General features: G+C 39.4%; 1 protein-coding gene across 1 annotated transcript in view; it reads right to left on the bottom strand.

Annotated features, from left to right (window-relative positions):
* SEL1L3 (sel-1 suppressor of lin-12-like 3 (C. elegans)) overlaps positions 1-10,504 on the bottom strand; it is a gene marked incomplete at its 5' end in the record, with an annotated part of 28,258 nt that extends 17,754 nt beyond the window's left edge. Inside the window, 8 exons of the mRNA XM_010157656.1 lie at positions 1,460-1,639; positions 3,203-3,414; positions 3,862-4,008; positions 4,753-4,885; positions 5,463-5,595; positions 6,135-6,190; positions 8,871-8,986; positions 10,383-10,504. Of these exons, the coding sequence (XP_010155958.1) occupies positions 1,460-1,639; positions 3,203-3,414; positions 3,862-4,008; positions 4,753-4,885; positions 5,463-5,595; positions 6,135-6,190; positions 8,871-8,986; positions 10,383-10,504 (1,099 nt within the window). The remainder of the gene's footprint in view (positions 1-1,459; positions 1,640-3,202; positions 3,415-3,861; positions 4,009-4,752; positions 4,886-5,462; positions 5,596-6,134; positions 6,191-8,870; positions 8,987-10,382) is intronic.
* Between the last annotated feature and the right edge of the window lie 1,853 nt (positions 10,505-12,357).

A 12,357-nucleotide genomic window follows, 5' to 3' on the forward strand; every position in this document is an offset into this window, starting at 1 on the left:
TTGCAAACAATTCTGGGTTTTAAAATTCTCACCACACCTCTGCTGGCCAGTGCATCAAGAATCACTCTTGCAACCAGTGTAAAAACCATTTACTACTTCATTATAATACAAAACTGTAAGTCCACTCTACACTGGAAAGCTATGCCAAGACATCAAGTGCAAAAAAAAACAACCCACTTTTGTAGTTTTAAATGCACTTCATAATGACAAAGAAACCTTCTAATTTTTTTTGTTTTGTTTGGGGTTTTTTTACAGAAATTTCTCTTAAAAGAGAGGAAAAGGCTGGCAGAAAGCATGCTGAGGATGTGCCCTACAGCACTCTTATCTAGGTGACTATCTGGTGAGTTTTAGTTCTTCAGCAATCAAAGTCTCTCTATCTTTTGTACAAAACCCATTCTTTCTAATAATCATAGAATCATAGAATCATAGAAGGGTTTGGGTTGGAAGGGACTTTAAAGATCATCTAGTTCCACCCCCCCTGCCATGGGCAGGGACACCTTCCACTAGACCAGGTTGCTCAGAGCCTCATCCAGCCTGGCCTTGAAGACATCCAGGGATGGGGCATCCACAACATCTCTGGGCAACCTGTTCCAGTGCCTCACCACCCTCTCTGTGAAGAATTTCTTCCTGACATCTAATCTAAACCTCCCTGATTTCAATTTATACCCATTACCCCTTGTCCTATCACTACAGGCTCTTGTAAGAAGTCCTCTCCCAGTACCCTTGTAGGCCCCCTTCAGATACTGGAAAGCTGCAATGAGGTCTCCTCGGAGCCTCCTCTTCTCCAGGCTGAACAAGCCCAGTTCTCTCAGCCTGTCCCCATAGCAGAGGTGCTCCAGCCCTCTGATCATCTAAGCCAGTAGTACTGGCCTACTTGAGTATTCTTTACAGATAAAGCTGTGTTACCTCCTGTTTAGCAGCTCATTCTAAAATCACCTTACTGTAATGATCTCCTCAGATAGCTATTTAACAGCCAAATCTTTCATTTGATCATAAAAAAGGTGTAAGTATGGAGAGGATAATGAACTGTACGATGCTTGGCTACTGAAATAGGAGATCAGTTGCTTAATAAACACATCCAACTGTATTAAGAATTAAAAATCTGAGTGAGGAATGAGGGCCCAAGAATAAGACTTAGACTTTACTGAAAGACAGGCATGTGGACAAATCTGAGAACTGGAGCCTAGCTTTCATGTGGTTTCCTCTTTGCTACGAAACGGAGTAACGATACCTATATATAACTTGGGGGATTTTGTAACAATTGTAGAATCACAGAATGGTTTGGGCTGGAAGGGACCTTTAAACATCATGTAGTCCAACACCCCTGCCATGGGCAAGCACAGCAATCAGACGGGCTAATATTTGTAAACCAAGACAAAAATGTTCTGGCCACGTAACTGATATATGAAAAGTCATTTGCAAAGAAACCAAATTCAGATACACTTACAACTTTTTTTACCTGTTCCCCTTTTATAGTGTGCTGATCCAATGACGTCTTTATTGCAATATTACTGTAATAAGCATATGACAGCTCCAAATCAAGTGGGTAGTTATTAATGCCTTGGTAATGTTTATAGCCAAGATTCATCACAGCAAGTCTCTCATTCCCCTGGGCACCAACCAAACTATACAGCAGTCCCTGGCAAAAATCAACAGACATAAACAAAGAGTGAATTCACTGCACATCTCACAGGTTTAGCACTTTGGTGGAGATTTACAGGGGACAGAGTGTTCATACCGGTAGCTGATATACTAGCTATACCATATAGACACAGCTACAGAATCAAGCACAGACTTAAAGTAGTCAAAAATGTCTTCTATAGGTATAGAAATAAGTGAAAGAAAAACTAGACTCTCTAAACACTTTCCAAGTGTTGCACTTACTCTGCCAGCACTGTGTGCAGCAATTTTTTAATGCCACTTTATTATAGCATTAATTATACCCTGACACTTTTTATACTCAGCAGTGACTTAACTAGTCTCACTGATGTCAGCTGGAGTTTTAGCACCGAATTCAGTGGAAAAATACAGAAGTTAACAAACAGCACTTGAAAATCTTACCCTAAGGATCTGACAGGACTAGAAGGATGGGACTTGTGGCTGAGAAGGTTTCAGCACAAAGCTCCCTTGAGACATATGTTAATTGGTACTAGAGATAGCCCAGGTAACACACGTTTGCCAAAACCATTTTCAGCACTACTATTATTTTTCACCTGCACAGTAATAAAAACAGTGCTGTCCCATCTGTGCTGGACATTAAATTATTTTCTACACTATCTGAAGCGGGTCCAATAATGAAATTACTTAGCCTCCATAATTACCCCTAGGTATACTCCATAATCAGTGTATATAAAAAAGGCTCCTGTCTAAGGTGTTTGAGAAACTGGACTAAACTTGGTCTCAGACTGGCTTCTCAGGGATTCTTCTGATTTACTATCCTGTAACCACGTTAGGCAGATCTGCTATTCTTTATCAGCATTTTACATGACACTACTATATCACAATTAAATATCTGCTGGCACTTTCAATACAGCCATCTTCCAGCAATGTATAAACAACTCCCCTCTATTTGACGCTGCAACGGAATCGCATGGAAATATTTCAGTTCTTTGCAACCTGCCTAAGAGGTCAGGAGTTCACATGCTCTGCAGTTGCCCAGCTGAAGCATGGTCATTTTTTTCCAAAAGAAAACTGGTTTACTTTGGTTTACCTTTAATCATTTGACCGTAACACACTCAGTGACACATTTTTGCACACTGTAAAGTGGGACTTCTTTCCTGACTGTACCATGCAACCTTTCCAATTTAGGAGATATGCCTGAAGGGAGACTTTTTTCATACCCATCTACAAACAGTTGCAGGTGACTCCAGGGTTTTGACCTCATTATACCTCCTCAGTGACTAGGAAAAGCAGTATGTTCCATGCTGTTCACTTTACCACCATTTTTAGGTCTTCCTAAATCATTGATTTCCTTGTTCTGGATGAGCAGGATAAAGATTCCCACCACCAGGACTTCATAAAGACTTGACTGCCATCAGGCTATTTAGGAGTAGCTGTATGGGGGAACCCCTCCAACCACAGCCTGGATCTGGAGGCCACTTCACATTTTTTTATTCAACTGATGATAAATTCATCCCATTTCTAAACTGCCGTTAAAGGTAATTAATTTCACAGATAGAACCAAACATATTAAATACACTACCTTTGTACGATCCACAGGCACACCAAGCCCTGTTTCAAATATAACTGCAAGGAAGTAGGAAGCCCTATGGTATCCACAACAACTGGAATCCACCAAGAGAGGGACAGAGGAGCCCATATTGCTGAGGCCATCAGCGCTGGACAGACCCTTTGCAACTCTGTCAAATATTCTCTGGCCAACTTCTAGAACTGTGTCACTTCCGTCTTCTAACACTAAAAATAAAACATAGGACACACAGTTACTGCAAGAGGTAAAGTCAGGAATTCCTTAATTTAGTGGGACTGAGACAGATTCTGTTATTTCTTATGCTGAATGGTCTTCTCAGTGCAGACAACCAAAATTCCTAGAGAGAGAAGGTAATATTGAATAAGGAGGGCGAATAAAAATCCAAAAGACCGTCTCAAAGTAATTAACCACTAAAAACATAGTGGTTAAAAACACAATAGGTTAAAAAAATAAGCGGTTAAAAAGACATCTCTTTCCTTCTACATAATAAGCCATCCTTCATTTACAGCACAACAGATAAGCCACATGATACTCCTTTACTAAGTTAACTGATATGAAAAGATGTATAAAACATGAACTGAAGTCAAAGCATATTAACTTACATGACATATATTGTGGAGTTACTCGAGAACATTAAAACAAAATAGGATTACCATTTGGAGCACTGAAATCCATCTCTTGTAACAGCTTGAACAAAGTGTGGTACTTTTCCCTGAGCTCTTTTCCCCACATGAAAGCATCACATTTGGATTTTTCTCCATATTTGTGAATCAGCTCCAAATAACGGTTTTCATAGTAACCTAGAGAAAACAATATATTTAAGACATGAAAGCTGACTTGGCTGGTCTTTAAAACAAGCCTCTGGTAGAAAACAAAAGGCATTTCTAGGGAAAACTAAAAGCCCATGGTCAAGATGAGCGCATCCTTAACACAAAGTAGTGCTAAAACCTCACACAGATAGCACAGGCCGCTTACAAATATGTAAGATTTCTTCTACTCTCATCCATCCTCTGGTCACAATGCATGCAATTGAATTCTAATTGAAAATATAAGCTAGTTTTCAGCACACACTTAAGTTTTTTTACTCTTCTGCCACTAAAGTTATTGCTTTGGTATAAATCTGTCAATTACTTCACACTGAGCAGCTGTGGCAGAGACATTCTAGCAAAAACCACCCATTTTTGTGAAAGGGTTTAAATTACATGTGCCTTTAGGGTCATTTGGGAATGAAATGGAATAAAGGCAATGGAATAGCTTACATGTTAGCTTGAATGGTTTTTTGTCCCTTTATGCACCCGTCTTATTAATGAAGAAATATCAAGAACATGATTTAAGTTTGTATTGCATGGCACAAAAGTCTTTACAGCGACAAAACCGCAGTTCCAGCTATCAGTAACAAGGCTAAACTCTTCAAAAGGCCTTTTTTCTTGTTACGGATTAATTTAAATTAACTTTTGATGATTGTTATCCAGATTCTGGTAAAAGGAAAAACAGATCTCAAAAGATGACAGTTCAAAATTCGTATCTCGTAGAACACCACTTACAATTTCTTTGCGCTTTTGCACCTTGCCTTACAATATATCTGTACTCATAAACAATGTCTTGAATGTCCATACATCTCTCATAGTAGAGTTCAATTTGTTCCACTGTTTCTTTGTCATGAAGAGGGTTAGAGATCTATAAAAAGGCAAATTATGAATAAATGGCATCTACAGTATCTGTTGTTGTCTCTGCTTGGCTAGAAAGAAGTGTTGTAGGCAAAGAACAAAAGGAAACATTGCTTACTACAATCAGCTTATCTGGCACATCACGTTAATGTCCCAGACAAAATTATATTGGCCACAATAGACTATGACTTTACGCAAACAGGCAATGTAATCCAAGAAACCATGGAGGAACTTTCAGAATTGACCAAGCCACTGATTTCAACAAAATCATAAATTAATCAAATGTGTTCAGTACTATGTCATCAAAAACTGTGGAAAACAAAGCACTACTAAGTCCTGGTTTACATATAGATTTAGGAACCCTCCTTTACATACTCATTTCCAGAAGTCATCTTTTAGCATTTTAAGTGGTAACTAACATTCCTAGATTTCAACAGAAAATGATCACATTTTGGTTATATCTTCCCAAGTATATTATGCTTCACAAAGAGTTTATCACTTGGTAAGAGCTTCAGTTAAAAAAGACTAAAATACAGCCATAGATGTCTGCTAATATTTAAACATTTCCAAACACTACTTCTGTGTACCTGTTCTGTTTCCAACACATTGAGACGATGGTATTTCACAGGTCCAAAGAACGCTTCAATACCATTTATATATCCACTGCCTCCAAGAACAAAGTATCCAGCAGTGTCATCATAATAGAAGTCTTCCCTAAAACTTGAGAACATGAAAGAGAAGTAAGCTGGCTATCAAGAGGTACAAGAAAGAAATAAAGAAATATGTATCTCAGAGCTTCCATAACTGACAGCCTTAGTCATTGCCAGTATCTTTTCTTTTTCTCATCTGTTTACTCTCAAAATCTACTAAATCTGCAATTTAGTGTGCCAAATTCTAGAGTAAATTTAACAAACTTCTTGTCTATAAACCGCAAGGCGTGTTATTTTTCTGACTTATGCATCATTACACAGCCTCAAAGATTTTGGTTCCACCTGTCCCTCGCACTTTCTAAAATTGGCATATGAAAATTTAAGTTGTTATCTGTCTCCTGGAGTTACTATCTACAAATTTACAATTTCTGGTTGGTATACCATAGCAGAGAAAAAGCAACACTGAAGACTGCCATGCAATTTACTGTAACATAGTTCCCACATTGAAAGTGGAGGGGTTTTAATTATTTGCACAAGAAAAGGTCAATCTTAAATTACAGTGAAAAAGAACAACTAAATATCCATTTAAAAGGGGAAAATGCTGCTTACATAAAAGACTGATGATGATGTCTTTTCAAATTCTTCCCAACACTGCTTACTTCTATCTAAAAGAATATAAAATATTAATTATAATAAACAAAATATTTCCATGTACATTTACTAAGCCATTTGAACTCAGTTCAGAAGATCACAGATGCAGCTTGTTCCATCTCCTCTGCACTAAAGAGGATGGTGTCACGTATCCGATATAGGTCAGAAGAGTTTAATGGAAAGCATTGGCACTGGTCCGTCCCAGCCAACCATGACCAATGAAAAATAGCAAAAATACAGCTGAAGTAGGCAACATCTGTGCTTTCATTCCTGTGTTCAGTTAGAAGACATCTGTACTTTGCTGAAGCTTTTATTCTTCCAAAATGGAAAGGTGATTCACATTTATATAGCAGAGATGCTAAATGAAGAGAATATTGATTTCCTCAAGAAACTGCAGCTTACAGGTGAAGAATGGCCATAAAGCTGATGGAACAGGCCTTGATTTTAAAAAACCTGGGCTCAACTCCTACAGGAGATGTACTTTCAGTAGACTTTCAGTGCTAGAATGGTTAAAGGAATTCAGATGCCTGAGAAGGAAAACAAGTTAAGATTTTCATACATGCTGGTATTGTAAAAAGTTGCCTAAGGACTCACAAAACAACCCTTCAAAATTTTCTCAAGTGCCTACGTCCTTTTAGGGATTCATCTGCATCTTCAGGTGCTCTGAAAACCTGGATCTTAATTTCTCAATGCCTCTATTTCCCAACCTCCCCTATTTATATACTTTGTCTCATATCATGCTGGATTAATGTATCTAAATCAATGGAAGTAAAATAGTCATAGAATCATCTAGGTTGGAAAAGACCTTTAATGATCATCAAGTCCAACCATTAACCCAGCATTGCCAAGTCCACCACTAAACCATGTCCCTAAGCACCACATCTACACATCTCTCAAATACTTCCAGGGATGGTGACCCAACCACTTCCCTGGCAGCCCGTTCCAATGCCTGACAACCCTTATGGAGAAGAAATTTTTCCTAATATCCAATCCAAACCTCCCCTGGTGCAACTTGAGGGTGTTTCCTCTCATGCTACTGCTTGTTACTTGGGAGAAGAGACCAACACCCACCTCCCTACAACCTCCTTTCAGGGAGCTGTAGAGAGCAATAAGATCTCCCCTGAGCCTCCTCTTCTCCAGGCTAAACAACCCCAGTTCCCTCAGCTGCGCCTCACAGGACTTGTGCTCCAGACCCTTCACCCAATTCATTGCTCTTCTTTGGACACAAAGTGCCTAAGTAAGGCAATTCTCCTGTACTTTTTGAGGATCATAGCATTAACATCTTACAGGAAGACACGTCAATAAGATGGAACTGAACCACAGCTTTATCTGTTCCAGAGAAGGGGTCTGAAATGTTTCTAAGTTTAGTCCTACTTCCTCTTTTTTACACCAGAGTGCTCCTTAAATTCTTCACGGCTCCCTTATTTTGTCCAGAAATGGAAACTTATTGACCACAGGTTTTATCTCACACCTGAATAAATTCACTCTGCTCTCAAGTGGAAGAATATTTTTCTTAATCTAATTGTACAAGCAATCGTCAAATTTCCAACAAGTCAAGGCTAAGATAACCTGTATCAATATTGACAATAACTTTCACATGTGCACCCGAAGCTAAGCTTCAAAACAAACTCAAATTATTACTACAATTAAAAAAGCAGAAAAAAAGACAATTCTGATTCTATAAACCAATTTTTTCACTTTTCCTTTTAGCAATATACTTAAAAGCATATCGTATTAAAAGTAAATACACATTTCTACCTAATTTTCTTGCAAGACAATCCATCTGCTCACCACTTACATACTTAAAAAACGGTGGGGAGCAAAAGAAGCAGCAGTGGTTTACCCTGTACATTGCTCTCTCAGTACAGCATTGTTTTCAGCTTTATCGGTCATTTACCTCAAACTTTAAATTGCTTAGTTGTTTTTGCCATTAATTAGCAATTATTTTTACAATTCAGAATGTAACCTATTCAACTATTTTCAAAGAGAAAGAAGTTGAGATAGACGACTAAGGTTTTTGATTGTTTTCACACCCTAATAGCTGGAGGTTCAGACAAGAACTTGGCTAGGGAGACTACATTTTGGAAGGTTTTGTGAAAAAACAATCACGATTTGTTAAAATATAAATTATGCATTTTATCTACTACATCGTAATATTTTTTGGTCTTTTCATGGCAGTCAATCCTTTGCCTCTTTGTCAAATACGCAAAACTTGGTAACTGCTCGTGCCTTCTGTTACCTAACACATCCAGGCAAGAGGCACGCTACTCTACAGAAGCCCAGACACCTAAATTTTCATGTCAGAATGGTAAAAATGCTTAAGCCTCCAAGTGCAAAGCCCCTCAGAGCTATTCACACCGTGTAACTTAAAGTATATAGATAAGGTATCTAAGCCAGGAGTCCTGGCTGCCTGTACAGTCAATAAAGCCCCCGGAGAGCAACCGTGTCCCAAGACAGCCACTGAATACACAGTAATTCCAGGCTCTTATCTTAAACGTCTAAGTTCATTTCTCAAATGTGGAGGGTCTGAACATTCCCGGACAATTTCTAGATTTAATTTTTCGTTCTTTTGCTAAGTGAGCATGTACAAATTGTAGTTATTTCTCTCAGTCTAAGCTATTAAGGGGTTTGTCAGAGGCATAATCAAATTAGACAAATCTCAGCCTTGATCCTGTAATTCAGTAGCATCCATACCTGTCCACCTTTAAAAGAGAGATCCAGTCGAAACCACTGCTTCAGAGGAAGGCTGAAGCTAGTTTTCACTGCAAGGTCATCTCCTCTCATGAGGTGCATCTGAATATGCACATAACCTGACAGAGCAACAAAGGAAGAAAAAGGAAATAAACACTACAGAAATATCAACATTAAGAATGAGCTCGCTGATGTATCGCACACAGCGATCCTGTCCTCGTATCGCCAACGGAGAACTGGGCACTCGCCCAGCCGTACATCAGGTCTCATGGAGCCCATCCCAGTCACACATCAGATGATAATGCCCAGGCTGCCACATGAAACCAGGGACTCCAAACGGACTGTCTGAGGGATAAACACAGTAATCATACAGCCAACAGGGAGGGTGCCAGAGTTCATCTCAAAACACCAGAAAGCAGTCATGACTTGCGGCAAACAGCAGAAGGCAACTGCAGGCAACAGTATCTACTCAACAGCCAACTGCTAGCACGTGAGAGTGCAATGATCAAGCACAAGATGACTCTTCCCTCTGCTACCTGGACCTGCAGAAGCTAGACTCATGGTCTGAGCTCTTTAAGACAGATGAGAACAAGCTACTACGCTAATCTAGTCTAACACTGGGAATAAAACTGGCCCTAAAACATCTCCAAGCAAATCTCATATCAAGCTGGTAACTTCCAGTTGAGCTGCCACTCCTGTCTGTTCTTCAAAGAAAAGTATCCTGTTTATAATGTATAGATTAATTATCTAGAATGATTACAAGACAGAAAATAGAAATAGCAAAAATAACAGAGGGGGAAAGATCAGTTGTGAAACTTGCAAAGAAGGGAGGAAAATGTAATGTCATATGAAAAAGCCAGGTGTGCACTTTTAAAACTGCACACTCATTTCCTCTGTGAGCCTGCCAGCCAGCCCCCAGCTGCTGAATTTCATTCTCTGTCAGAGGCTGAAGAGTCGTCTTCTGGCAGGAATGTTCCTCTACTGCAAGCGTTCCTAGACTAAGACAGTGCTACCCTCTTAACCTTTTTTTTGGATCAGGGAAATACTGTGCTTCTTGAACACTGCAGTAGGGGCAAGAACTTAAATAATTTGGACTTTTTCTGAAGCTATTTCATATTTTCAAAAATTTTCATGTAGTATGTATATAAGAATTGAAAACAATGTTAAAATAATACTTCAATAATAATGACAAAGGTTGTTCGCTGAGATAAAACTGTTTAATCCCAGTGCATGTTCCTGATCTGTAAGATTCAGTCTATTCTCCTGACAAAGCAGACATTTTCTGAAGTCAGCCAAGACTAGATGCTGTGCAACTATTCTGCAGTTTTACCCTATTAACTGAGCAGCTACTTTCTTATTGAGACACCATAGTCAAAAAAAAAAAAAAAAGGCATTTTGCAAGGGATCAATTTCACAAAATAAGTCTGATCATGTATTTATAAATGTTATTCCTAGGCACAGATCTATAAAGACTTTATTAGACCCCTTCTGAAGGCTGTTAATAATATCCCTTACCTTCCTCATTTAGAAATACAGCAGGAGTACTATACATTTCTTTTGGATCAATAAAATAGAGTATACCACACAAATCCTTTTCACAGTAATGGAGTAAATACAGCCAGATTGAAACAGTGAACCTGCAAAAATAAAGAGAAAAATCCACTTCTGATGAGAAATCTCCCTACATCATTTGAAGAGCATGCATTTCACTTTAATTTAGCATACCTGTTTCACACAGTGAAAACCTTCAGAACATAACACATCCACTGCAGTGAAAACCTTCAGAGCAACAGTACTTAAGATTCTTTGATCTGTGATCTCCTTTTAACCATGCACTTTTGTGGTAGCAAGAAGAGAGGAGAGCAAGAGACTGTTGTCTGAATAATTCCAGAATGGTGGTTCAGAGCTACTGCCAGATCCCATATCAGCAGGGAACTGAAAACAAGACTCAGCCAACTCTGAACCAACCTCCCGCATGCAGCCTACAGTACAAAATCCTAAAGGCATGGTCTTGTCGTTTTGATTGTGGAAGTCAGTAAAAACTAAGCTGTGACTTCTATACCAAAGGCCTGTGAAAATGTGCTTGGGAGAAGCAGTTTAAATTGAACCCTTATTTCTGTAACATTTCCATAGCAGTTAGGACAATTCTGAACACCTTTGAAAACCGTACAACCCAGCAATGCATTAGCATTATTATCATCTCTGATACAGAAGTTCTCTTTTGTTAGTGACTTTTAGAAGGAGATATGGTTCAGGTTTTGTATTTCTATAATGGAGAAAAAAATTTCAATATTTGTTTATTACGTAGAATTGGGTCAGCTTGCCTTGCTTCTCTCTCAAGAAGTTGCTAAACATAGACTACCTTGTATCTTCTTCTGAACTAAACCAATATAGAGCTGAAAGCCTCACACCTGCTCTCCCAATTAAAAAAAATGCAAAGGTGGTGAAGTTCTTCCCTATGGAGTCTACACCTTAAATTGCTAATGAGACCATATCCTCCACAGATGGTACACGGGTGAGATAGAAACGATCACTTGTGTACTGATTGTTATGACCTACAAGCAAACACTGTGCCTCTGGAAATACTGCTTCTGCTTATACATCATTCTTTCCATCTTTCATCTCTGGAAACACAGTAAACTTAAATGTCACAGTCTCCATTTAATCCCTGGTTGCCAGTCTGAGCACATAATTGTTCTGGACAAATTTACAGGGGCAGAGTTTGGGACAATGCTGACCCATTTCACATCCCCCAGTGCTGCAGAATGCCATACAGCATGAGTAGTCCCTTACAGTCCCAGCCTATCCTTGCCACAGGCAGTCCACTGGTAGCTACCACAAATTACAGTTGTCTATCTCCAGTCCTCTTTCTTTACAAATCCCTGACTGAAGTCCAACAAGTAACTTCAGTTAGAGCCATCTGCTTTGGCTGTCCTTTTGGTGCAGCAGGGAACCACTGCTCACATGCAGAGAGCTGAAGGAAAACTCTCTTCCTCTTCTTAACAGAGCTACTCCAGGCTATCACACAACCACAACACACAGGGAACACTTTATGCTAAGACTGGAGACACCACCCCAAGGCAAGAGAGGATGGAACTGTGTGGAGGAGGTGAAGAGCTGCATAAATTCATGCCACATACTCTCAACCAGAGCTCGATCGCCTCGGTGCCAGAGGCAGAATGCAACTGTGCTGGTGAGCAAAGGGCAGCAGGCTGTGCAAACCAGGCTGTCACCCATCCTGAAGAAGCCAGGAGCTAAAAATTGCCCGGTATGTATGACTTCAGAGATACAGTTCGAGGGCCAGTGATTTGCACACAACCTGCGCTATCTGGCAAGTCTTTTTTGGCATCCTTCTCGTGGTCACAAGACAAACACAAATCAGCAGGCAAGTTCCAGTTCCTGTGATCATTTCCCATCTCTGTAATAACGTTGCTGGGATAACATCATTGGTGGAAGGGAGATACGTTTTTATATATATATATATTTTTTT

This window comes from Eurypyga helias, unplaced genomic scaffold (genome assembly GCF_000690775.1).
Source record: "Eurypyga helias isolate BGI_N326 unplaced genomic scaffold, ASM69077v1 scaffold28928, whole genome shotgun sequence".
In the NCBI taxonomy this organism is placed as follows: domain Eukaryota; kingdom Metazoa; phylum Chordata; class Aves; order Eurypygiformes; family Eurypygidae; genus Eurypyga; species Eurypyga helias.